The 25,947-nt window shown below is 55.6% G+C and overlaps 4 protein-coding genes and 1 long non-coding RNA gene across 14 annotated transcripts; 3 read left to right on the top strand and 2 right to left on the bottom strand.

Moving 5' to 3' along the window:
* Positions 1–7: 7 nt before the first annotated feature.
* On the top strand, positions 8–3,022 carry SAMD1 (sterile alpha motif domain containing 1). Its single transcript, XM_039882719.1, has 5 exons — positions 8–1,111; positions 1,527–1,821; positions 1,911–2,007; positions 2,104–2,215; positions 2,299–3,022. The coding sequence occupies exons 1-5, from the start codon at positions 167–169 to the stop codon at positions 2,455–2,457; spliced, it is 1,608 nt and encodes a 535-aa protein (XP_039738653.1). The 5' UTR covers positions 8–166; the 3' UTR covers positions 2,458–3,022.
* A 905-nt stretch (positions 3,023–3,927) lies between these two features.
* CUNH19orf67 (chromosome unknown C19orf67 homolog) lies at positions 3,928–7,349 on the top strand. The gene is made up of 6 exons (XM_039882722.1): positions 3,928–4,437; positions 5,134–5,278; positions 5,394–5,494; positions 5,585–5,770; positions 6,109–6,243; positions 6,708–7,349. Exons 1-6 carry the CDS (start codon positions 4,109–4,111, stop codon positions 6,880–6,882), a joined length of 1,071 nt encoding a protein of 356 aa, XP_039738656.1. The 5' UTR covers positions 3,928–4,108; the 3' UTR covers positions 6,883–7,349.
* On the bottom strand, positions 6,567–7,241 carry LOC120618490 (uncharacterized). The gene is made up of 2 exons (XR_005657265.1): positions 6,983–7,241; positions 6,567–6,884 (listed from the first exon to the last, which is right to left on the bottom strand). It is a non-coding gene; the product is annotated as an uncharacterized LOC120618490 (long non-coding RNA).
* Positions 7,350–9,984: 2,635 nt separating the features above from the next.
* On the bottom strand, positions 9,985–12,327 carry MISP3 (MISP family member 3). Of its 5 annotated transcripts, XR_005657266.1 has the most exons (4): positions 11,191–12,327; positions 10,776–10,903; positions 10,608–10,681; positions 9,985–10,360 (listed from the first exon to the last, which is right to left on the bottom strand). XR_005657266.1 is itself a non-coding variant. In XM_039882723.1 (3 exons), the coding sequence occupies exons 1-3, from the start codon at positions 11,756–11,758 to the stop codon at positions 10,346–10,348; spliced, it is 657 nt and encodes a 218-aa protein (XP_039738657.1). In that variant the 5' UTR covers positions 11,759–12,320; the 3' UTR covers positions 9,985–10,345. The 5 variants fall into 5 exon arrangements, 4 of the variants coding, with proteins under 4 accessions (XP_039738657.1, XP_039738658.1, XP_039738660.1 ...); XM_039882723.1 differs by lacking the exon at positions 10,776–10,903 and having other exon boundaries at positions 11,191–12,320; XM_039882724.1 differs by lacking the exons at positions 10,608–10,681; positions 10,776–10,903 and having other exon boundaries at positions 11,191–12,324.
* Positions 12,328–17,580: 5,253 nt separating this feature from the next.
* PALM3 (paralemmin 3) lies at positions 17,581–25,891 on the top strand. 6 transcript variants are annotated; one of them, XM_039882727.1, is made up of 7 exons: positions 17,581–17,754; positions 20,195–20,276; positions 21,148–21,228; positions 21,749–21,891; positions 22,037–22,121; positions 23,680–23,725; positions 23,834–25,891. In XM_039882727.1, exons 1-7 carry the CDS (start codon positions 17,714–17,716, stop codon positions 25,645–25,647), a joined length of 2,292 nt encoding a protein of 763 aa, XP_039738661.1. In that variant the 5' UTR covers positions 17,581–17,713; the 3' UTR covers positions 25,648–25,891. The 6 variants fall into 6 exon arrangements, with proteins under 6 accessions (XP_039738661.1, XP_039738662.1, XP_039738663.1 ...); XM_039882728.1 differs by having other exon boundaries at positions 17,582–17,754; positions 20,195–20,243; XM_039882729.1 differs by having other exon boundaries at positions 17,615–17,754; positions 19,324–20,276.
* Positions 25,892–25,947: the final 56 nt, after the last annotated feature.

The raw sequence follows: 25,947 nt of genomic DNA on the forward strand, positions 1-25,947 counted from the left end.
TTTTTGCAAAGAAACAGCAGCGCCGCCGCCGCTCCGCCGAGGCGCTGCGCCCCCCGGGGGGGGAGGCGGAGGAGGCGGGCAGCGGCGAAGGGAGGGGAGCCGGGGAGGGGGGCGCCGCGCTGGGAGGGAGGCAGCGCGCACGGTGCAGCCGGGCCGGGCGGGAGGCATGGCGGGGCCCCCGGCCCTACCCCCGCCGGAGACGGCGGCGGCCGCCACTACGGCGGCCGCTACCTCGTCGTCCGCCGCTTCCCCGCACTACCAAGAGTGGATCCTGGACACCATCGACTCGCTGCGCTCGCGCAAGGCGCGGCCGGACCTGGAGCGCATCTGCCGGATGGTGCGGCGGCGGCACGGCCCGGAGCCGGAGCGCACGCGCGCGGAGCTCGAGAAACTGATCCAGCAGCGCGCCGTGCTCCGGGTCAGCTACAAGGGGAGCATCTCGTACCGCAACGCGGCGCGCGTCCAGCCGCCCCGGCGCGGAGCCACCCCGCCGGCTCCGCCGCGCGCTCCCCGCGGGGGCCCCGCTGCCGCCGCGCCGCCGCCGCCCACGCCCGCCTCACCGCCAGCGCCCGCGCCCGTCGCCGCCGCCGCCCCGGCCCGGGCGCCCCGCGCGGCCGCCACCGCCACAGCGCCCCCCTCGCCCGGCCCCGCGCAACCGGGCCCCCGCGCGCAGCGGGCCGCGCCCCTGACCGCGCCGCCGCCCGCGCCCGCCGCTCCTCCGGCAGTGGCGCCCCCGGCCGGCCCGCGCCGCGCCCCCCCGCCCGCCGTCGCCGCCCGGGAGCCGCCGCTGCCGCCGCCGCCACAGCCGCCGGCGCCGCCACAGCAGCAGCAGCCGCCGCCGCCGCAGCCACAGCAGCCGCCTGAGGGGGGCGCGGCGCGGGCCGGCGGCCCGGCGCGGCCCGTGAGCCTGCGGGAAGTCGTGCGCTACTTGGGGGGCAGCGGCGGCGCCGGCGGCCGCCTGACCCGTGGCCGCGTGCAGGGGCTGCTGGAGGAGGAGGCGGCGGCTCGGAGCCGCCTGGAGCGCACCCGCCTCGGAGCGCTCGCGCTGCCCCGCGGGGACAGGCCCGGACGGGCGCCGTCAGCCGCCAGCGCCCGCGCGTCGCGGAGCAAGGTGAGCGCGCCGGGGAGGGGTGGGCCGCCGCGCGGTAGGCAGGTGCGGGCGAAGTTGGTCGCGGGGGCGCAAGCCCCGGGAGGAACCGGGCGCCCCCGGCTTTGCGCGTCTTCTCTGCGGGTTCGGCGCGTGGTGACCTTGGCAAGTGACTTAATCTTCTCGAGCCTCAGTTTCCTCTAGTGTAAAACACGACTTAACAACAGTAGCGACCTCTTGGGGTTGTTGAGCGAGTTTAGTGAGATTTGGCTACTGGGGCTTTATTAACACAGAACCTGGCACGGAGTGAATGCGTAAAAGTTAGTCCGCTTTTATATTAAAGGTGGCCGTTAGGCACACCACTCGGTCCTGGATCCCAGGGACTGGGCACAGGGCCAGAACAGCTGCTAACCTTGTGTTCCTTTCTCCCTGGCACCAGAGAAGTGGAGAAGAGCGAGTGCTTGAGAAGGAAGAGGAGGAAGATGATGATGAAGACGAAGATGATGAAGATGATGTGTCTGAAGGTTCCGAGGTGCCTGAGAGTGACTGTCCTGCAGGTGCCCAGCACCACCAGCTTAATGGCGAGCGGGCCTCTCAGAGTGCCAAGGAGAGGGTCAAAGAGTGGACACCGTGTGGACCCCACCAGGGCCAGGATGAAGGGCGGGGGCCAGCCCCGGGCAGTGGCACCCGCCAGGTGTTCTCCATGGCAGCCATGAATAAGGAAGGGGGATCAGGTAAGGATCCCTCTGGGTGGGTGAGGATGCCCAGTGGGGCGGACTGAGCCCCAAGACAAAGCCACAGGCAGATGCTTTTTCTTTCCCAGCCTCTGCTGCCACTGGGCCAGACTCCCCATCCCCTGTGCCTTTGCCCCCAGGAAAACCAGCCCTGCCTGGGGCAGATGGGACCCCCTTTGGCTGTCCGTAAGTTGGGGTATTTGAGACACTATGGTGGTGGCCCAGGGTGTGTAACAACCGGAGGAGCATCACAGCTAATTGCTTCTCTCTGTTCCAATACAGTTCTGGGCGCAAAGAGAAGCCCGCTGACCCTGTGGAGTGGACGGTGATGGATGTGGTAGAGTATTTTACGGAGGCCGGCTTCCCAGAGCAGGCAACAGCTTTCCAAGAGCAGGTGAGTTCCCCACCCTGGACTTGCTCCATTCTGGGACCTCAGTGGTGTCTGTTCTGACCCTGCTCTCTCTCTGTCTCACCCAGGAAATTGATGGCAAGTCTCTCCTGCTCATGCAGCGGACAGATGTGCTGACCGGCCTGTCCATTCGTCTTGGCCCAGCCCTGAAAATCTATGAGCACCACATCAAGGTGCTCCAACAAGGCCACTTTGAAGATGATGACCCTGATGGCTTTCTAGGCTGAGCACCCAGCCATCCCACTACCCTGACCCCTTCCTGCCCCATCTAACCCAAGACCCCCAGAGTCTAAGAACTGGACTGGGGACACTCTCAACCCTTATAACAGATTTCAACGAGGGGGCACCCCTCCCTACTCATCTCTTCCCCGTGTCTCCCCAACACAATCTGACCCCCAGCACATCCCAAACTCCATGATGGAGGAGTTGGGGGAGGGGGACAGGGCCTGCTCATTTTACCCCAGGAGGCCAACCATCCCCCAAGCCTAGGACATTTTTGAAAATAAAAATGGGGCCTTCCCATCTCCCTAGATCTTCAGTTCAGCCAGGTATTTCCTATATAAATGTTTTGTTCTGCCTGTTCATTTTGGTGGGTGGCCTTTCTTCCCTCCCCCACCAACCTGTCCCCTCCTTAGTCTGCCCCAGCCTCCAAACCCTGGGAGCAACTGAGTTGGGGTTCCTGGGTCTTCCCTCCTCTTCCCCTTTCTTTCTATTGGTTGTCGCTCTAGCTGGCTGTATTGCTTTTTAATATTGCACCGGAGGTTTTTTAAATAAAGTTAAAAAAAAAAAAAAGCCAGGAGTCCCATTTTATGAATGGAGTAGGAGCGGGGCATTGAAGAGCCACACCACTCTCCAGGGAGTCAGGTTAGGACAGAATTGTTCTTGGAGGAAGACAGTGAATGGGGCTACCTCACAGCTGGCTGTAATAGTGACTGCTCCAGAAGGGTGGGAATATTTGCTTATTTCTATCATCTCATGACCAGAACAGTGCCTAGGTACATAGCAGGCGCACAAATCTTTGTTGAATGACTATTAGTTAATTCTATTTTACAGCAATTTTTTAGTTTTCTCCTAAGCCCCATGAGGGGGAGAGCGTATAAAAACCCACTTCACAGCCAATGCAACTGGCTCAGCACTTTACCAAGATTCTTTAAGAATAATTAATGTATGTTTCATAGATATATCTGACAGGCTTTGCATGCTACAAAGAACTGTTGGGAGCTGGGGTCTGTTCTAGTCCCATAGCAGGATCTCCAAGCCCTAAAAGGAACAAGGGATTGAGACATCAAATAAGATCATAGGTTGAGAAAATTTTTCCAAATTAAGAATTTTATTGTTATTAGTAGTAACGGCTACTACATTACAAGTCCCTACTAAGTTCTAACACAGTTTCTCAACTATTTTTAAAATTCAGATTTCGGGGGCCAAAGAATCAGACTGCAGGTGAGGGGTGGGCGTCTATGTTCATATTCCTGCCGCCCAGGGTTTGGACGCGCGGTTTGACCCCCTCCCTAGGAAACCGCCTCGAAGAGAGAAAGGCGCTGGCCCCTGGACCGCACCCCCAGGAAAGACATGGCCGCGCCAGTGCCGGCCCAGGTCGCCCGCGCCCGCCGGTTCGCGGGAGCGCGCGTGTGCGCGGGGCCCCGCAGGCGCTCAGCGCCGACCCGAGCTGCGCGCCCCTCTAGCGTGTTGAAATTCAAATGAGGCGAACTCGCTCCGCGCGGTGCGGCACCGACAGAGAGGTCGAGGTAGGGGTGAGTTAGACTGGGCTGCGCTCGCAGCCTAGGCAAATCCGAGGTTCCCGGGGCGGGGTCGAACCCGCGGCCAACTGGAGCCATGGAGATTTAAAGAGCTCCGATCCCCGCATCCAGCCCCAGGATGGCTACCGAGCAGTGGTTCGTGGGGCCGCTTCCCCGGGGCCCTGAGGAAACGCCGCCCCGGGACGACTTGGAACCTGGGGTACAGCCCTGTGAAGACCCCTCGTGGTCGACGCCCCCCGTCCGACCTGGGGACCCACCCCAGGCGGAGCCAGAGGACGTCCAGGATCAGCAGCCCGAGGCATGCCCGTCTACACCTTCCCCCGAGCCTCTAGCCCCGGGCCCCGCACCTCCTCGCTTACCCTTGGACACCATGTTCAGCCCCATTACCGAACAGCTCCGCTACCTGCTCAAGAAGGCAGATGATTTCCAAAGCTACTTGCTCTACAGGTGATGCTGGACGGGGGCCCAGGTCCCCGTGGATAAGGAGGTGGAGGGAACGGTGACTGGATAGGCGGGTGGCACACACCAGGGTCGCAAACTTAAAAGCATTAGGAGCCAGAGACAGTAAATGAAGCTAGCTAGCAGATTAGGAATCCAATTTGGAAGAATGATGAGGGCTGTGTACAATCTGCAGTTAGGGAGCAACTGCTATTATGTGGGCCCTGGGTTGCCACATCTCTAGGACTTTTTCCCCTGTTTTTAACCTATGGCTTAGGATTTGGACCCTGGGCGGGCTAAACAAAACCTATCTGAGTCAGATTTGGTCTGCAGACTACCAGTTTGAGACTCCAAAAGAGAATGATTCCTAGCCCAGGGGAAAAAGACTGTGATTCTCACGTATCAATGTCCATTGGGATTCCCTGGGAAGCTGTTTAAAGCCTACATTTCTGGGTGCCACCTGCAGAGAATTTTAAGTCAAAGTCAGTTGTGGGACTCAGGTGTCAGCATTTTAACAAGTGTTCCAAATGGTTGTGAAGCAGGTTGTTCTGGAAGATTCTCTGACAAAGGCCTGGCACTGGGGGTGGGGGGAGGGAGTTGCAGTGGAGGTCCAGGCTAGGGATACAGGTGTGTGTGGGGAGGTGTAGAATGGGAGAAATGAGCAGGAATGAGGGACCCCATGCAAAGGTCCCCTTCTCTCTGCAGCAGGGACCGAGTCCAAAAGGAACAACTGGCGAAGGCCATGCCCACCTTCTTAAAGATGTGCGAGCCCTATTTCCTGTACCTGGAGGCGGCTGCACGGAGCGTGCCCCCCATCTATGGAGCCCTGCAGGAGCTGGTCCGAAAGGGGGTGTGTGGGGCTGATTTCTTAGACCCCATGTTCCTTCATCCCTCAGGCCAAAAGGATGGGGGGGGGTTGCTCCTGGCAGGCCAGCTAATCTCATGATGCCCCCTCTTCCATGTAGCTGTTAGAGATCTCCCAACAGCTGACCCTACGCCTGGAACAGCTGGTACTCATGTATGCCTCCTTTGGGTTCGTGGACCTGGAGGACACTGACCCCCTAAGGTAAAAGTGTAGGAGACTGGAATGGGGCTGGGGGGAGGTTGGAAGCGTCCAGGACGCAGCCTCTTTCCTCACTCTCCCATCTCCTGCCAGCATCTCCTGTTTCTTCTGCGGGAGGTTCTCCATCAGTCCTTCCCACGAGGTGTCCATCTTCAGATACTGTGCCCCTGCCGCCTACACCGCCAGCCGCTTCCCCCGGTACCTCTATAAGAAGATGCGCTGGAACCTGGAAACCACCCCAGAGTCCAGCAGCCGGTGGCAAGATTCCCATGTGGATTAGTGAGTCCTCTTACCAGAATCCAAGTCCCCCTCCCCTCTATGCAGAATGCCAATATCAGCCTCTGAATTATCACCACTACTAAAGTGTGGAAAGTCTAGCAGGAAGCCAAGGACCTTTGAAAGGCCATCCCCACCTTTAAAAATATTCATCCCCCAATTAAAAGTTCTCATCTTAAAAGCAGGCTGGCAGGGAGAAAAGCCCTCAGTATTGAGTCACACCCCTACCTGCGAACTTGAAGGCAACTGCAGATGAGTTTGCACTTCACCTCCAAAATTAAAGCCCTTAACAAAAGCTAGGAAACCACTCACTCTTAATTGCTGCCCCTTTCCCCTCACAGCTACTTCCTGTGCTATCGAGATACATGGGAAGACACAGGCAAGAGTCCAGCCAATTCGTGCCCTCAGATTCAGAAGCTGTGGTCCATCGGCAGATGGGTGCCCCTAGGACCAGCAGAGGATGACCTTTATTCCTGGTAGGAGCTAGGGTGATGGCAAGATGGGCCTGGGCTCTGCAGGGAGGGGCAGAACCCCACCAAAGACCATCTACCTCCCCCAACACTGTTTCTCTTGGTAATAACGATAGCATTTTATTGTGCCCTGAAAACTGCTTTATGCAGACTCATGTAACAACTCATTGAGGTCTATATCACTAGCCCCATTCTACAAAGAAGGGAAACAGGTACTCAGAGAGGTTAAGCTACCTGGCCAAGGACACACAGCTAGCCGAGTAATTGGCCAGGTCAGGGCTAAGATGTTCAGCTTCCCAGAGCCATTACCGTCTAGGTTTCTCATCAACAAGGAAACCACTTTCCCCCAGGGGTTTTCCCACCCCCAGCTGAAACAAAGCCTCTTTCAGCTACAGCCTCTTATTCAAGGGGAGGGGCTCCGGAGACGCAGGGGGCGCTCACGTCCAGGCCTGTCTGTCCCCGGCCCCCAGGATTTTGTGCCCGCAGCCGCCTGGGGACTACCAGCAGCTGCTGACCATTGGCTTCGAGGAGCCGTCACACATGCTGGCCACCGACCTGCTGGTGCAGATCCTCACTGGCCAGACAGGCCCGGCCAGGCCCCCGAGCGCGGTCGGCCCCGCGGCGTGGGCAGCGCAGGGGTCTTGAACCTGGAAAGAGGGTGGGAGATGGAGCTTGACAGTTCCAAACTCCCGGAGAGCCGGCACAGGTAGGGCTCGCTCGTTCTCCAAGTGCAACTCGGCCTCACCTTCCAAGGGGCCATGCCGAACTGGCCAGTCCGCTGCACCGAGTTCGGCCGGGCCGTGGAGCCCCGCACGCGGACGCACCAGTTTAGTGTTAAATAAAAGAAAGAAAAGAGGTCACCGACTCAGCGTCCGCTTGGAGTGCCGCGCCCCACCCCTTGGGGCAAAGAAGCCCCGCCCACTCGCGCGGTCTTTTGGGAAATGTAGTCTTTGAAAAGAAAACCGTGGTCCACGGACCAGCGAACGAGAGTTCTGGGCATGCGCAGAAGGGTACATGAAGCAAAAAGGGAAGTAGTAGTGCCTGTCAACAACCGGAACCCAGAAAACCGCAAGTTTTGGGTAGCCGGGAAATTCAACGTCCGCTGGCTGTGGTGAAGGGACCCCCCAGGGCCACGCCCACTTGCATATTTTGACCCGGAAGTTGTTTTTTTGTACTGTAAAAGACCTTATTTCCCGACGTGCCCCAGGAAAGGGCCCGCAATCAATTTCCTAAGGGCGGAGGTTAGATCTTCCTCTTCCAGCGTTTGGGGCCAGAAGCGAGCAGGTCTCCGTGCCCCGCGGGGTGTCCGGGACACAGGCGGGGTGGAGGAGCCGCAAAGAACTACAACTTGGGATCTTTAAAGCCTCACTCCAATCTTGGACTGGAGAGGAGACTCGGATTGAGTGAGGTGAACTCACCTGTCCAAAGCTACGGCGAGCAAGCGGCAGAGTCTGGACCTGAGCTGGGTCCTTCAGATCGTTACTGGTTCCTTGGGAGGGGTGTCCCTGACCCAGCGACACTCAGCTGCATGTTAACGCCCTTTAAGGGACGTCTTTTGCTTGTCCCACCCACCTCAGGCATTTTTAGAATTGTAGAAGAGACCTAGAGTCTTGTTTTTATGCTTTTGAGCAAAGTAGTCGCTTACCTAGCAGTCCCTGGCATACAGCATTGGCATAATCCCCAGTTTACAGATGACAAAAACGTGAGAGATGGAGTAAATCAGGATTGGAAACCAAAACCCTAATTCTTGGGGGAGGGGGCTTTTGGTGACAGTTTCTGACTACAAGGATTTTTTAGGCCACAGCCCGGGTCTGGAGCTCCCTAATACTGATCTGAGGTAGTCCCTGTGAGATTTCTACCAGCCGTAAAACTCCGTAAGACTAGCCCGGTTCAATAGAAATATAAAGTGAGGAACAAATGTGAGTCATGTGTAATTTCAGATTTTCTAGTAGCCACATTTAAAAGAGGTCAGACTCATTTTAGTGATATTTTTATTTAACTCAATATATCTAAAAATTCAACATAATGTAAGAAATTGAGATTTCCTTTTTTTTTCTTTTTTGATACTAAGCCTTTGAAATCTGGTGTGTATTTTGCACTTACAGCACATCTCAATTTGGACTGGCAACAGGTAGCTTTATGAGACTGACGCGCTGCCTACTGCGCTAAGGAGGCAAGCAACAGGCAGCTTTAAACTGCCTCCCTTAAGACAAATCCACAGGCCACTTAAGACTAAAAATTCCTAGTAGGGGATGGCAGTACTGGGAGAGGAAGGAAACGGGCTTGATTTCCTGGGTCTGGTTGCTGGGGAACTGTTTACACCTGTGATTTTCCAACTTTAGCATGCTCAGATAGGGTCCAAGAATGTGCATTTCTAACAAGTTGCCAAGCAATGCCAGTGCTGCTGGTCCAGGCAACACACTTGAAAACACTATAGCCTTTACGTCATGGCTGTCAAACTTGGCTCCATGTTGGAAGCACCCGGGCAGCTTTACCAATGCCAAGGCCTCCCTTGGATTCTGACTTGTCATAAGAGTGCCTCAGGTGATTTTAACTTGGAAAGTTCAAGAGCTCAGTTCTAAACTTAAGCCATCCTTAAGTCAACTTTTTAAATGCTTAATTCTTAGCTGCCTTGCTGGGAATTAAGAACAGGCTCTGGGTATTTCCATTTCCACCTTGACAGTGCTGACTCCTGCCTTTCTCTCCAGACCATCCAGAGTCACAGTCAAGCATGTGTTAATGTGCTGATGATGGGGTTAGGGCATGGGTCCTTGGGCTGAGCTGCTCTGGGGGTGCAATGCTGTGTGAGCATTCATCCTTCATTAGCCATCTGTTGTCCCTGTGCAAGCCTATTGCTAGATCCAGGGTGTAGAGTTGGACAAATCCAGGAGTTTAAAGAGTGATTTTAAAATGCATCCTGGGTCTCAACCTTTTCCATTGCACCTCTAAGAAGCCATTACACTAAAACCACAGAATATAACTGCAGATAGCTTTACAACTTGGAGTGTTCACAGGACCTCTTGAACACCTTGTCTTGGAACAGAAATTGAGGAGGGCTTGCCAGGTGACAGCCACAAGCCCTATTGCAAACAGGCATTCCTTGTTACCTCCTACATCCTTCCCCAATTTAAAAAGTTTTCTAGTCACAAAGTTTAGTAGATTTCTTTTAAAGGCTGGGTTTCCAGCTGCTTTTGGAAAGGAGAAGCTCTGGCACCACTTAACACTCAGTGGAAGTACTGCTGATACGGAGGAACACTTACTTGCCCGTTTAAATGAAGCATTTGTTTTTAAGCACACCCCATCTCTCTCCTTAATATCTGCCTGGTGCCGTAAACATGCGAGGTTTGCAATCGTCCGGGCAGATTATAAATGGCCTTGTATGTCCTACTAAGGAGTTGTATCTTTTTTTTGGGGGGGGGTAGCTATTGTTTACAACCCCAGGGCAGGAAAAACCTCTTATCACCTCTGTCTAGCCAGCGCCCAGCGCGGGGCACGCGGTTGGCACCAATAAATGTTGACTAAGTCTGGAAAGGGAGGCGTGAGCTCATTGGTCGGAACGGCGCAGTTAGCACCTGCGCCGCCAGGGGGCATTAAGACCTGGGCGGGTCCTGGGGAAGACTGGCACTACCAAAACAGAGCGTTAGGGCACATTCCACATAACCGCCGGCGCCTCCTGCGGCTTTCTCTTCTGCTTACCGCGCTCGTGCCCCACCCCAGAACAAGAGAACCCAGAAGAAAACAGCCTGCACTGACCAGAAAGAAGGGATTTTATTAGGGAGCGGGGAGAGCCGAGCGGTGACCCTGGTCCTCTAACAGTCAAGGCCAGAGGGAGAGGCTTGCTGGGTTTGCAGTTAGGCGGAGAAGGACTGGTCAGTTTCACTGGCCGGGGAGTTGTGGTGGTGTTTCCCAATGGGGAATAAGTTTATAGAAGAGACTGGTCAATTTCACAAAGGTCAAGTTTAAGGATGGGCTGGTCCCGTGCGCAGATGGCTAGCCCCTCTCTAGGCCTTCAGTTGATCCAGTTGACTTCGGTTGATTCCTGGGCGTCCCTGCCCGGTCCTCTGACGCTCATGTTACTTCTGGTCGGGGGTCTCAGCCTGCTCCAACCTCAAGGCTTCCGCTCCTGGGAAGAGGGGGCCAGTCGGGACAACCAAGCAAAGGGTGTGACAGTTTGGGCCCCAGAACACAGCCTCCTTGTCACCCCTGGACCGCATCCGGGACTTTTTGTACTAGCCCACAGTGATTTCCCAGGGGGCGCAGGGATGCACTTTCCCCGACCCAGCGGCCTGGCGCCGCAAGGGTCGGGTGTATGTGTTTTGGGGGGCGGGTAGTGACAAGCTCCTGAGGCACGAGGGGGAAGAGGCTCCCACCTGCTCCAGGCCGTTCTCGGAGGCCTTTCTGCGGGGAGGCCAGATCACTGCCAGCTTTCCGTCGCCCCTGATCGCTGCGGGTAAAGGGACACTCAGCCAGGGCTCCTCCTCTCACCAGCTGGAGTCGGCCAGGATAAAGGAAGCCGGCCGCGCCCCTTAAATACATACAGGCGTTCACCTCCCTCCTCCCGCTGGAAGCCCTCCATTCTGACGCAGGTGGGAAGCAAACAGAGTACGGAGGTAGGAACCCGAAAATTCAGGACGATCCAGGAGTGGCAGAATCCAGACAGGGTTCCCTGGGACCCGACAAAGAGAAAGACATCTGGAATCTTCCTCCCTTCCCCCACCACAAGCCTAGGTGGGATGGATCCAGGAATTGACCACTCCGAGTGGGGGGGCGGGAGGGGTGGAGCATAGAGAGTGGGCAGCCCAGAAGGGGACGGAAAGTTGAGAGGGGGTCCCAGGTGTCTGGGAGCCAGGGGAAAATTCCCAGAGGGCCAGAAGAGGGACCACTGGAGTTGGGTAGTTGGTGAGGGCGGTTGGAGTTCTGAGGGGCCCTGGCGTCCGGATGCCCGTGGCTTACCCGTGAGGCTCGGCGCGGGGTCCTTGAACTCGGCGGTGCCGTAGACGCTGAGCCTCTGGCGCTGCAGCTCCCGCTCGCGCTCTTGCGCTTCGCGCACCTCCTGCTCGAGCAGTGACGGCGCGATGGGCCGCGGAGCGCGGGCCAGCACCGGACACCGGCCCTTCACGGCAGAGCGAGGCTGGCTTCCGCGTTCGGGCAGCCACTGCGGCCCTACGCCGCCCTCCGCCACCGGCGAGGAACCGCACCCGCCCGCAGCCTCGAAGAAGCGTTTGAGCTCACCCAGCGGCTGCGGCGGCAGCCGGGCGAGCGGCTCCGGGGTTGCGGGGCGCGCCAGCGCCGCCTGCCGGTGGGCCTCCCGCTCGATGTCTCGCTGCATCTGCGCGCCTGCCCGCGCGCGCTCTAAGGCGCGCGGGAGCGCGGGGCCGGAACTGGGCAGGCTGAGCACTGGCCGCACGCGCAGCTCGACAAGTTCGCGGCCCGCGCGGCCTGGACTCAGGCCCCTGCTCCGGCGCAGGCTCTCCTCGCGTTCGCAGCTGCGGCGGATTTCACGCTCGATGGGTGTCTCCATGAGCGGCTCCTCAGGGCGCTGTTGGGGAGTCTCAAGGCACAATGGAAAACGCTGCTGGGGGGCTTCCGAATCTGACCCAAAGGAGGAAGTCTCGGGACCCTGAGGTAGACACTGCCTCGGGACCCCGGCGTTTCTCCCTTCGAATGGCTCGGAGTCGTCCCTGGCTGACCCAAGACTCTCAAAGCTCCCAGGTGTGCACGGCCCGGGGCGCTCTGAGTCCTGTCCCACTGATGGCCAGAGGATTTCGCTCTCTTGATCGAGGGTCTCTGCGCCCTGCTCTGCGCCTGGCCTGGCGACCTCTGTGTCCTGTCCTGCGACAGGCCCAGGGACTTCGATGTCTGACACCGGGGGCTCTGGGCCCCACTCTTCGGACGACCCCAGGGTTCCGCTCTCCGGCCCGGAGGCCTGGGCGGTGTCCAGAGATGGGGACAGCTCGGAAGTCTGAGTTCCTAGAGCCGGAGTTTTGATGCCCACAGCGGGGACACGATGCCCTGCGAGGCACCTGTGGCCGCAGTCGCTGCCCGCTGGTTCCAGGGCGTCGCCCGTACTGACCGCTTCTCTGACCCGCCCCTGGCCTCCAAGAACGGCCCCCGGGGGCAGGGCCGGGCCCCGCCCCCTGCACCTGCCTGGAGGACCCGGGCTCCGCCCTGGCCCCGCCCCCAGGGGGAGAGCGCTTGGGCCCCACACAGGATTTCGTCCACTGGCACGACTCAGGTCAGCTCAGGGAAAGGGTTAATCTAGAGTCGGCCCGCTATTTGGGGCGCCAGTCCGGATGCCATTGCACTCACTGGAAACCATGCTGGCACCTTTTCGGCCTCACGTCCCTGGTATTTCCAGGAAGCTGGCCCTAGCTATGCCCCGGGCTAGGCCTCTGAACCGCTGGCCCTCTGGTAGGGGTGTCCCCCGAAGACATCATTCTGGGGCCTTGCCAGCCTCGCCCAGCCAATGCCGGCGGGCAGCGACGCTCCTGGTCTCGGCTGTACGTTCACGTTCCACTCCTGCGGTGCACAGCTCGGGCTGGAGGGGGCGCCAGGAGCCCGGGCGCTAGGTACCTGAGCTCAGCGAGGCTCCCAGCCTCGCGCCACCGCTCGCGCCAAGTCGGGAGACCGCTTCCCCTCACCCCTCCCGGAAAAGTCCGCAAGGCGTCTGCGGCCTAATGAATGAAGAGGCAGGGACGGACACCCCGCATACCCATAGCTCAGCGGAGTGGCAGCGATTGAAAGGCAGTCACCTAGGGCCCAGGGGCTGGGAAGGCCTGTAGAGGGATCCAAGCTTGCAGGAAAGAGCAAGCTCTCTGCAGCTGGGGCCAGATCCTGGCCCTTACACGGGTAACCCACTTCCAGAGACACTGTCTACTTTCTTCCCCCAGACTCTCTCCAAACCTGCCCTCCAGTCCCTCCTTCCCCCACTATTCTGGGATGACTGGTTAGAAAGTAACAATTCCCTAGACAAAGTAGGGGGCTACTTTCAGGAACCCCTAATGAACTCTGATCCCTCTTTCCCTCAACTCTCTGCCTACCCTGGTGACTCCCTCCCTTTCCACCCTCTCTTACTCTCTCCTGGGTCCCAATCTCAAACTGCTGCCCTCCTCCCTCAGACCATCTGACTTTCTTCTTCCCTCTGACCCCGTTCACCTAATTGGAATCAGGCCCACCTGGGTTCCAACCTACTCATAACCTGAGCAAGGTGCCAGCCTTCTTCAAGGCTGTTTTCTTGTCTGTAATTTGAGGATAGCAGTGCCTCCTTGCTTGGGATGTGACAAGTGTTAAGGCTGTACTTCTGGAAAGAGTTGTCTTTATAGTGGTCTCTCCGTTTTATCACCTCTGGCCCTCCTCGGGCCATGCTAACCCAGCTCTTGATCCCACCATCCCACTGAGCCTTCTTCATCCAAGGACACCTACGGCCTCCAATTGTCAGACTCAGTCACTGGCTCCCTTCTGACTTCCTCTCCATTAGCTCCTTGGTATCCAGGGACACCACCCTTTCCTGGTTTTCCTCCTTCCTCCAGAGCACCCCTTCTCAGAATTCTGTACACTTGCATCAATGGGCTTCCTTTCCCTCTGGCTTCCACTGGGGTTGGCTGATGGGAGAGAGGAGCATGAGGTCAGCATGTTCCTCTCACGCCCTCTCTCTCAATTGGATGCAGTTGGCTGTGTCCCTCCATTGCAGGTTGCAGCCCTGTACAGCTCTCTCTCTCTCTCTCCAAGGCCGAGGAGTGGTTAACAGCTCCCGGCTGTTGCTAATTCAGGGTGTGCACAATGCTTTGATTGTTTCCCTACACCTTTGTAAACCAACTCTATTAAGTTCTCATCAATTACTCAGTTTCAGCACATGGCCTCTTTCCTGCCAGCACTGGGACCCTGACAAATTCCAATCTCATGCTTTAAACACCATCGATATGCTGATATCTCCCAAATTTACATCTCTAGCTCTGACTTCTCATCTGGATTTTGGACTCACAGCCAACAGTCTGCTGTCTAATAGATATGTCAAATTGTACACTTTCGAAACTGCACTTGGTTTCCTCCGACCCTACTCCTCCTCGCTGTATATGACAACTCACCCGTTCTGGTTTTCATGCCCCAAACCCAGGAGTCAGCCTCATTTTCTTTGTTTCCCTCAGCACCCCCTCCAGTCAATCCATTTGTATATTGGATTGCTATCGGATTTGTTGGCTGTGCCTCCAAAACATATTCTGAGTCCATCCACTTCTTTCCACCCTAGTCCCAGTCACTTCACCTTCCTCCCCTGCCCCTCCTCCCCCAAACTTAGAAGAGAAACCCAAACTCCCTGCGCAAGCCCAAATGCCCACTTATCAGATCTCATCTTCTGACATTCTCCCCCTCAGTCTCTCCTCTGTTTCAGCCTCCATGCTTCCCTCAAACCACCCACTGTGTTCCCACCTCAAGACCATTGCACTTGTCTTTCCTTCTGCTTGGAACAACTCATCACATGGCTGGCTTCTACTATTCAAGTCTGGGCTCGAATGTCACTTATTCAGACAAGTGCTCCCTGATCATCTAGCCTACATCACGAACAGCCTTTCTCCATAACCCTACCCTGTTATTTTCTGTAACTCACCCTACATTGCAGTTATCACCAATTACCTTTCTTTCTTTCTTTGTTTCTCTGTATATGATCTGTCTCCCCCCACCAGAAAGTGAGCTGCATTACAGCCTTTTCGGTTTGTCTTGCTCACCTCTATACCCAAGTCCCCATGCCTGACACATAGCAGTTACTTAAGAATTATTGAATGATACTTACTAGGACTACGCCAATGCTAAGAAGAAAGAAAGAAATCAGACTTGGAAGTCGCAGTTGGGCTTGGGAGACAGACACAATTATAAACAGAACAGTCTTGCCTAAAGTAGAACCCAGGACAAGAATACAAAGGGAAGCCTATGTACCATACATCTAAATCGTTAACAGTTATAAAATTGTTAACCGAACAATAAAAGGCAAAGCGAGAGGCAACAAGCATTTATCTGAGATCCAAAAGAATAGTTATTTGGGAAGCACTGATTCAGGCAGAAATCCAACCAGTGTTCGGATTAGGAGACAGAGGGTATTTATGAGAAAGAGAAGGGAACATTTACATCAGTAGAAAGAAGGCATTTCTTTTGGTGTAGAAGAGCTAACAGTGACTCTAATTCTAAACAATGTTTTAAATTTTTGGTTAGTTTAAATTTGCGATAGTTATCAGTCCAGTAGTCATATATCTGCTTTTCTGTTGTTCTTGCAAACAGTCCTTTGGTGCCGGCACAATGTTACTTTAGGCCCAGTCCAAAGGTTATTTTGCCAGTTTTAATGTTTCAAAGGTTTGAGGCATAAGACATGCGAAGCAGTTCCTCTGGGAATGGCAGCTCTGATTCCATCTTAAAGTGACTCCATTGATAGAAGTATTTACAAAATAAAACTACAAGCAATTAAATAAAATATATTATCTTCTCCAAAAGGTGGAAACAACTCATTTGTCCATTAACAGATGAATGGATAAACAAAATGTGGTCCAGCCATGCAGTGGAATATTATTTGACCATAAAAAGGAACGAAGCACTTATTCATACTACAACACTGTGCTGACTGAAAGAAGCCAGACACAAAAGCCATATGTTGTATGATTCCATTGATATGAAATGTTGAGAACAGGCATCTTCATTGAGAAAGAAAACAGATTGGTGGTTGCCAGGGAATGGGGGAGAGGGAATGAGGAATGACTGCTGGTGGGGACAGGATTTTCCTTTTCAGGTGATGAAAAAATCCTGGAACTAGATCGTGTCAATAGCACAATATTGAATATACTAAGTGCCGCTAATGATAAATTTTATTTGTATTTTAACACAATTAAAAATGAATTTAAAAAATATGTTCTCTCTTTCTTTCATGGCAAATATATTTTCAGAATGATCTAGAAGGCCAGGTTTAATTGACAACATTTTGAATACATAGGAGTTTTGTACTAGAATGTGTGTTACAGGGAAAACCCAGCCCTCAGCCTTGCCGCCTTTGCTTCCCACCTCCAGCTCTGCCCTGCATAGCAAGGAGCCTTGTTCATGCACCTGGGGACCCCATCCTACATGTCCAAGCTCTTCCCTTACCCCTCTCCCAACAGCTGTCCTTGGCCACTTCTGAGGTGGGGGAGGGGCACACCCTGGCATGGTCCACCTTCAAGAAACCTCAGGCCTTCTCAGTGAGCTCACGACCCCTGGGGCAGGGAATTTGGGGGTTCTGAGTACCCTAAGTAGGATCTAGAAGAAGAGAGTCGCCGACCTCCTCAGAGAATGACGCCTCCACTTGGCACCCCAGACACCTCAAGTCCAGCTGCCCATCAAGGGTCCCCCACATGCAAGCATCTTTGCACACCACACATGCTGGCTACTCTTACACACTACTTACTGCTCTTCCTTCTCAGAGCTTGGCTCTGGGTGGGGAGGGAGGGACTGATCCAGCTGGAGGATTCTGAGCATCATGAGAATCAGATGTAGGTGGGCATGTTCCCTTTGCCCCATGGGGAGGATCTCAGCAGGGGGTGCAGGACAAGGCCCCTTCTCCTTGGGATTCATGTCTTAAAATTGCACTGTGACCAGGGCTGTGATGGGGGAGGCACTGGAGACTGTGGGAGACCAGTCGAGAGAGTAGACTATTTCCCCAAAGGGCGGTTAAATGAAACATGAAGTCAGCTAAGAAAGGGGCTGCTGGCACTTTAAGAACGGCATAGAAGGACAAAACAGAGATGCTCAAGATTCGGGTGGGAAATTTCTGGACCTTCCTCATCACCACCCCACCTCTAACTGTTATAGCAATTAAGAGTCCAGGGTTCTGGAGGCCATTGGATTTAATTCTCCCATTTCACAAAAGGGGAAACTGAGGCCTAGAAAGCTAGAGCATTACCCACAGTTACCCAGAGCCTGGGTCTTCTGATTCCCATGTTGCTCAGAATCCTCTAGCTGGATCAGTTCCTCCCTCCCCACCCAGAGCCAGGGTCTGAGAAGGAAGGGCAATAAGTAGTGTGTAAGAGTAGTCAGCATGTGTGGTGTGCAACAATACTTGCATGTGGGGGCCCCTTGATGGGCAGCTGGACTTGAGGTGTCTGGGGTGCCAAGTGGAGGCGTCATTCTCTGAGGGGGTCGGCGACTCCCCACTCTGGTCCACATGCCTGACAAAGCATGTGAGACGGCATTTGCCAGGAGGCAGCCAAGTGCTGCAAGGAGGCCAGTGGCTGGTAAATAATTTATCAAGACAGCTGATAGTACCTCCCCAGAACTGCCTGCCAGCCCCCAGCCCCCTCCCCCAACGCACCTCCCGCCTCCCAGCCCAAACCAGCTGGACCAGCTCTCCTGGTGCCTGACCGCAACCCCCCCTCCCGCCAGCCAAGTCACAGCCTCCAGGGCACCTTCGGGCAAGCGGGTGGTGGGTCCTGATCTCGGAGACCAGTACGTGGGTTTCTGGGCAGAGATGGCCCTGAAGAGCCAGGTGTGGTCTCCGGCCACACCCATGTAAGTGTCCAGGGTCAGGGGGGCAGGTGAATAGGACCTGGGAGGGGCTCATGGGGAACGCTGGTCTTTCCATAGGGGTGAGAGCCCCAGATGGCCTCTCTCAAAGGGAGCAGGGGGAATGGAGAGATACCGCAGCAGCCAAACCCACAGGCTCCTCCATGGCCCCCTTCTCAGAGAGTCAGGTGAGAGAAGCAGACCCCCACCCCTTCTTTTTTGGGGATTTTCCGCTTGCAGGCTTCAAATCCAAAGTCCAGCCTGGGGGAGGGGCTATGACTGGGGGGGGAGGAGGAGAGGTGGAGAATGCCAGGGCTCCTCATTCCCACGCTTTGCCTCTAGGGACACCCCTCAGTGTCCAGGGTGGGAGGAAAAGCTTGAGATCCAGTAGAAAAAGTTAACAGCTCCCAAACTGGAAAAGAGGATGGCAAAATTGAAATGATCACCTGTTTAATAAAATGGCCACCAACTGTTCCTGGTGGTGACAGGCCACAGCCACAAAAGCTGTTCCTGTAGAGTTAAACAATATCGAATGCATGTAGAGAATATTTTAATATTCAAGGTGTGAGGGCCTTTTAAAGTAGGAGGGTGGAGAGACTCGAGGTTTGTAAAAAATTCTGGAAAAGGGGCTCCCTCCGGGGTCCCCAATTTTGTTCCTAACTCTTTTGGGTCCCTGTTGCATTATTCACCAACTACAAACCTGGTTGCCTAGCAACGGGAACCTGATCCCCCTCCCCAGCAAGAAAGAGGCCTGGAGATTACATCTTGGGGATGGGACAGCAGAGGGGGGACTTCAGTACTCCCCCGAGGGGCAAACCTATTTAGCAGGGGGTCTGGCCTTCGTGCAAAGTATGACTTCAGCCCCCTGCCCCAAATAAAATCACAGAACTCCAGGTTGATCTCTGGCCTCCTGGCTACCAAAACAGGGTGCCTCTCCCCAAGTATCCCCAGTGTTTGGAGCCTGAAAGCTTCAAATTCCAGCCCTGACTCAGTGACCATGGACAGATCTTTTTGCCACTTCTCGGAGCCTCAGTTTCTCCATCAATAAAATGGGGACAAGAATACTACTTAACCTCCTAGGATGAGAGGATTCAATGAGTTGCTATAGGTAAAGTGTTTCACAGCGCCTGGCACGTGGTATGCACTGGCTAATGGTTGGCCGATTTTATTCTCAGTTGGAATGTCAACTCAGCAATGAGTCGACTACAGTGTCTCAAGATCAGGGCAGGGAGGGGTAGGCGGGGGTGGCTGTGGCAGCCTAACGGAAGCACTACAGAGCACTTAGAGCACTATATATAGTAAGTGCTAAATGGTGGTGATATTATGCCTTCATGGTGTGGCCAGAGAAAATCTGGAAGGCTCTGCTGGAGTTTGGGCAATGAGGCTAATACTCACCCAATAGGGTTAGTGCTCAAATTAATACGTGTTTGAGGGCTTGCTGTGGGCTAGGTGTCAGGGACAACAGTCAGATAGATATATTCTTCTAGATATTGGCCTGTGAAACACCTGCACATAGTCAGCGTTCAATGCATGTCTTGTGATCATAGGTTGATGTAGCAATTACTGTCCCCTAAGTTCCCTGCAGTACCACAGTCAGCCTCCGTCTTCCAGAGGGAGCCCAGATGGGTCCAGGGGAAGCCCTGGAGGCTGAGAAGCGGGATCCTGAGGTGCTGCAAGGAGGACAATGATGGAGACATCTCAGGTTAAATCTTAAACAGCAAATCCCCTTCCCCTCCTCCCAGCTCAGAGTCCAGGGCTAGGCAGCTGACTTGGTGACCCTTGCCCCCTGGAGGTGGGTTGGCAGGTGGATAAGGCAGCTTTGGAGTTACCATGGCGATGGTGTATGTCCATGGTGGGATGGACAATTCTCTTTCCAGACTCCCTCATCCGCCAGAACTTAAGGGATCCTGGGTAAGAGCCAAGGTCCAGAGAAAGTGTGGAATTGAAAAGAGACACACAGCCTGTTGGGGGTCTGGTGGGGTTTAAGAGTTTCTGTAGAATGGACTGGGAATGGTTATTATAATAAATCATCAGCATTATTAACCATGGAAATTATTAAAGGTATTATGAATAATGAACTACGCTACTGTTTTTTGAGTACCATGTCCCAAGTTTTTTCCTTGTTAGGGCGTCTCTCTGCAAGGTCAGAGTAAAACTATCCCGGCTCATTTTACAGATGAAGAAACTGAGGCTCAGAGAGGTAATGTCAGGCCTAGGAAGGGCTTTAGCTCAACCTGTCATGACTTCCACTCCTGCCTCTTCGCAGGACCGCCACCCTCTACCCCGACTCCTCCTAGGTTCAAAGGCGAAATAGAGGAAATGCTGGGCTGTTTGCTTTCCAAGTACCTCAGGGATCTCGGCTCAGAGAGGGGCATTCAAGAGGTCAGCCTTCAGAGGGTGGGGCCCTGGGAGACCCCGCTCCGCACCATCTGCTCTCTCCCCACAGGCCGATGGCTGAGAGCTCCCTCTACCGGCAGAGACTAGAAGTCATCGCCGTAAGTGATGCCCTCCGGGTGCACCCCGCCCAGGTGCCTTGGGCACCCCCAGCCTTATCCCAGTCCTCTTCCTTGCCTCCCTCCCATTCCGGGGAGCTGGCCTAGCGCTGTGTGTGGCGGGGAGCAGCATCCTCAGCTCCAGCCCTGCCTGGGGTGCCCCACCTAAATCCTCAGACCCCTCCGTTCCCCAATTCAGAGGACTGGTCACCATCCCCCCCAAAATGGTGACGCAGCAGACACTGCACTCCCAGAATGTGCATAAACGGATGTTCCATTTTTGCACCCCAATCTCTCAAACACACCATGTCTGAACCCCATCTCTCAGACCCCATCTCACCAACCCCACTTGATCCTCTCATTCTCTGAACTCCATGTAAAATCACAACTCTCTGGACCCCATCCTCTGACCTCCATATCTGTACCTATCTATTGGAAATCCAGCTCTCTGGACCCAATCTCCACAGCCCGGTCTCGCTGTACCCCCATGACTGCACCTCCATTCCGGACGTCCTATCTCATTAGCCCACTTTCTTTGATCCCCATTTCTGGACTCCCCTCTCTGAACCCCATCTCTCTCGACCTCATCTCTCGATACCCCACAGCTCTGTCTTCCCTCCAGATCCCGATTCCAAGGTTCCCCCATCTACAGACCCCCATTGAGCGCGGGCCAGGCCTTCGCAGCATCCGGGGAGCGACCGGCCCCGCCCCTACCCGCCCCGCCCCGGCCGCTGCTGAGTCAGCGCCTGCACAGCTCCCACTCCCCGCCCGGGCCCCGACGTGCGCTCCGCCGCCTAGCAGCCCCGGGAACACCGGGAGCCCCGGTGAGCGGGTGGAGAGAAGGGAGTGCGGAAGGGGAGGCGGCGGTCCCGCCCGGCCCGCGGGCAGCTCGGTCCTCTGTGCGCAGGAGAAGCGGCGGCTGCAGGAGGAGATCCGCGCGGCGCGCAGGGAGCTGGAGGAGGAGAAACTCCGCGTGGAGAGGCTCAAGGTTGGGGGTCAGCTGGGGCGCCTGCCTAGCTTGGGCCGGGCAGTGGGGGGTACCTGTGAGAGTCGGCTCGCGGGATCACAGGAGCCTCTAATTCGGGGAAGGAGGTAGGGGCACTGGTTCCAGCTTTGGGGGCGGTGTCTTTCCCTGCTTGGGAGAGTGGCGGTGGTGGTGATGTGGACGTCCGTCCGTTCCACCTTCGAGAAGAGTATGGGGACAGTGAAGGTATTTGTCCAACTGTGGGGTAGGGAGGGGCCAAGAGAGACATTGAGTTCACCTCTTGATGAAAATCCCATTCTAGAAGCGTTGGGAGGTTGATGGGTGTTTTTTCTCAGCCTGGGGAAGCTATGGGCTGGTCATGGGGTGTCTTTCCCACCTAGCAGTGATGGGAGAAATGTCTGTCCCATCTGGGTGATTGTGGTGCTATAAGAAACCTGCCCAGCCTGGGGGTGGGGTGGGGTGGGGACCCTACCTGGGGCATGGGAGTCTGTATGCCCAGCTGGCGCCCCCTTCCCATGACCAGAGGAAGTCTCTCCGGGAGCGGTGGCTAATGGACGGGGCCGCTGAGGGGCCGGAGGGACCTGAGGACCCCACCTCGCAGGATCCCCAGTCGCCGGAGGGCCAGGCTCAGGCCCGCATCCGGAATCTGGAAGACAGCCTGTTCACGTGAGTGGGGCCCCAGCTTGCCTCCTTGGCCCCAAACTGGCTAGGCCAGGACCCCTGGGCCCCCTCCTGGAAGGTGGCAAATTGAGACTGTGGGGATCCACTGAGCCTGGGGGCTTGGCTCCCAGCAGCCCCCTCTCTTCCCCAGACTCCAATCCCAGCTGCAGCTGTTGCAAAGTGCATCCACAGGTGCCCAGCACAAGCCCTCGGGCAGGCCCACCTGGCACAGACAGGTGAGGAGCCAAGGAGCAAATGGTTGGGGAGGGGCTGTGGCCACAGGGCCCCAAGCAGGACCTCTGCAAGTACAGTTTAGATGCTTAGTCCTCTGCTTCTTTGCTTTGTGGTCTTGGGCAAATCACTCTCCTTACCCAAGCCTCAGTTTCCCCATCTCTGAAAAGAATATGAGCACACACCTGGAAGAGGTATGTGAGAGAGAGTGGAGGAGCTCACAAGTTAGCACTAGGGACAGGCACCACAGAACGTTTTGATACATGGTCGCTAGTATGGCCCAAATGAGGAAGGCAGGAAGAAACCGTGAGATGCTCCACACAGGTGTTGGGGTTTTTTGGTTTTCATTTTGATAACACCTTTATTAAGACAGAATCCACATGCCATACACAGGGTTTTGAAAACCAAGACACTTTACAATAAAATCTAGAGATCCAAATTGTCTCTGAAGTCCAAAGATCCGGCCACATTTGCACCTGGCCACAGTGAAGTGTGGGTTTTCCACAGTCCCCACCTCTCCCTGATGTCTTGCCTTAGCTTTCAGATGCCTGTCACAGGACAGAGAGGGAGAGGAGACCTGTTAATCAGCATGGGAAGCACTTGCTGGGTTTTTCGATATAAGCGGGAAGTTCCTTGCCAGAGACACACAAGGCATGCGTCCTGGTCCATGGGAGTTAACAGTCCAGATGAAGAGATTGGGTGCACAAAGTCTGTGAGGGGGAGCCCTGGGCATGAGATAGCTTGGAGGAAGCACCTGAGGTTGAGGATTCAGGGAAGGCTTCTTGGAGGCAGTGACATCTATGCTGTATCTGAGTGAGAGGCAGGCAATTCAAGGCAAAGAATAACTTGTGCAAAGTCATGGAGTCTGGAAAGAGGACAGGATCAGAGAACTGAGGCCTAGGTGGCCTGCATGGTTGTCCCTAGAACCTCTCCCCAAGTCTATCTTCCTCTCGCTTCCTTCCTCACTCCATTCCAGCCATACTGACCCTCTTTTCTGTTCCTCGAACTTGCCTAGCTCCTTGCAGGACCTTTGCACTTGCTGTCCCCTCTGCTTGGAATGCCCTTCCCCACCTCTTGACTGAAGGCTGGCTCTTCTCATCCTCGGGTCTCTTATTAATGTCACCTCCTCTAAGAGGCCCTCCTGTTATCTTATACATAAAGGAGGCATCCATCATCTCCCAAACATTCCTTAATGCCTCATCCTGTATTTTTTTTCTCTGCCATACTCCTTCTCACTCCCTGACATTATATATTTATTTGTTTGTATTTATGACCTGCCTCCTCCCATTGGAATGTATGTTCCAGTAGCAAAAGCCTTAAGAATAGGTTCCCAATACCAGAGATATTGGCTGCATGACACAGTATTGATTAAGCACCTACTGTGTGTGAAGCACTGGAGCAGAGGGCGATAAATGGGTGAGGAAGGCTGAGGTGCATTAGAGGGTTTGGTCCTGAAGGTAATGGGGAGCTATTGAAGGCGTTTGAACAGGGAAGGGGTACTGGCATGCAGGAGGCTGAAGGCAGAGACATGGGCTGGCCTGACCTTGTCTGCCATCCCTCCAGGGTCACCGTCCACTCTCCCAGCCCACCGTGGAGGCAGATACTGCAGGTGAGTATTTGTGCCCATAGGTCTGGGGTATCGGGAGGGACCTGAATCTGGGTAGTCTGAATCTTACCTTGTCGTCCCCTTTCTCCTCTGCTCCCCTGACTCCCTCAGGCCAGACTGATCTGAACAAGAGAGCCTCCTTGCCAGCTGGACCAGTGGTCACATTCCTAGAGTCCCCCTCTGAGCCCAGAGATGAGGCTATTGGGGTTCCGCAAGCCCTGAGGCAGGTCCCCGGGGCAGCAGAGACCTCCTCAGAAGCCAATGGCCCCTGCCCTAGACCCAGCCTCCCTCTGGAGCAGGAGCAGAGTCAGGAGATGGCAGCATCCGAGGCAGGGGCGGGTGAGGCCAAAGGAGGGTGTGTGGTGACAGTGGTGTGGGAGGGGCTGAGGGCCACAGAGGACTGTGCCATAGGGGCCACGGGCCCGGAGCTGGAAGCTAAGGTGGAGGAGATGGTGCTGGAGGCCATTGGGGACAGGCCAGAAGCTGACCGCCCGGAGCTCCCATCCTGGGTGAAGGAAGACAGAGGTGTCATGGAGGTGGTCTGGGAAGGGGTGGGAGGGAAAAGCAGTGACTCAGGGGCCACCAGGGAGGCGGGCGGGGGCCCGGAGGCTGTGCAGACCAGCTCGCCCAGGCTCCAGGAGGGACTAGCGGAAGAAGCTTCTGGAGAAGGGGAAGAGGCCCCCAGGGGCAGCCCTGATGGCTACAGGCAGAGGGGCTCTGGAGGAGAGGAGGGGTCCTTCATTTGGGTGGAGAGAGTAACCCTCAGTGAGGAATGGGAGGAGCTGCTGGTGGAGGGGTTGGAAGGGTTAAGGGCACCAGGGAGCGAGGGAGGAGTTGAGAGTCCTGTCAGGGCAGAGAAGGCGGGAGGGGAGAAAACCTGGGAGGTAGAGAGGAGACAGGCAGAGGAATCGGCAGGCACAGGGAAGAAAGGAAGCGAGGAAAAGGCAGGGGCGGAGTGGGAAGGAGTGGATATGTCGCTGATGGTGGAGAGGAAAGGAAGTAAAGAAGCCTTGAGGCCAGAGAGGAGAGGAGATGAGGAAAAGGTGGAGACAGAGGGGGAAGGAGGCGAGGAATCATTGTCAGCAGAAAGCAAGGAAGCTGAGGGACCTTCGAGGACAGAGAGGGAAAGAGGCGAGGAGCCATTGGGAGTAGAGCAAAGTGGAGGTGGGGAAAAGCTGGAGGCAGATAAGGAAGTTGAGAAACCATTGGGAGTTGAAAGCAAGGGAGTTGAGGGATCGCTGAGGGCAGAGAAGGAAAGAGGTGAGGAAAAGCTTGGGGCAGAAGAGAAAGATGAGCAACCATTGGGAGTAGAGAAGAAAGACGACCAAAAGCTAGAGGCGATTGAAGAACTGTTGGTGACAGAGAGGGAGGAAGGTGGCGTGTCAGTAACAGAGAGAACAGGAGGCGAGGAGCCATTGGAAGCAGAGAAAAAAGATGAGGAATCACCAAAGGCAGAGAGAACAGAAGATGAGCCACTGGGGGCCGAGAAGACCCAAGGGGTCACGGAAGATGTGAGTCCAGAAGAGCTGAGAGAGTCGGGAGGGAAGGAATGCCAGGAGGAGGAGGTAAGTGAGGGAGGGGCTCCCCTGGGGGCCAAGGAAGAGCCAAGGCCAGAGGAGGAAGGACCACAGCCCCAGGAGAAGCAGGAAGGCTCCGTGGAGGAGGAAACAGTGGAGCCCCAGCCCCCTGTTGAGGGCCAGGACCTCTCAAGGGATGCCACCCCCCTCCTGGCAGAGATCCCAGCTCCTGAGCAGCCTGCCGAGTGCCAGCCACTGCTTCCAGTGGAGGGGCCCAGGGCCAACCCCAGTGTGCACCCCGTGCCCACCTATGCACCTGCCCAGCAGCCCGAGCCATCTGCTCCTCCTGAGGGTGAAGAGGCGAGTGGCCCTAAGCAAAAGACGTGCCAGTGTTGTGCGATGATGTGAGCTCGCGCCCTCCACCCCACACCCCACTCCTCTCACAGCTACCTCGGCCTCTTGGCATCCAGCAGAGGGTCCCAGGCATGGACAGGGCACATGGGACTGGCCGTGGCATCTGGGAGCCAGCTGGCTTACACATCCACCTCCACCTGGGCTTCCAGACCCCTTGCCCACTGCCTGTGACCTTGGCCTCCTTCTCCGACTAAGCCTTTATACTTGAAAATAGAACATTAAAGCATTTGGACTGCTTGAATGTGTGTTTTTGGCACAGAACCCTTACCACCTCCTAGTGGGTAATTGAGGGCT

This window comes from Pteropus medius, unplaced genomic scaffold (assembly GCF_902729225.1).
Source record: "Pteropus medius unplaced genomic scaffold, Ma_sr-lr_union100, whole genome shotgun sequence".
Taxonomy (NCBI): Eukaryota; Metazoa; Chordata; class Mammalia; order Chiroptera; family Pteropodidae; genus Pteropus; species Pteropus medius.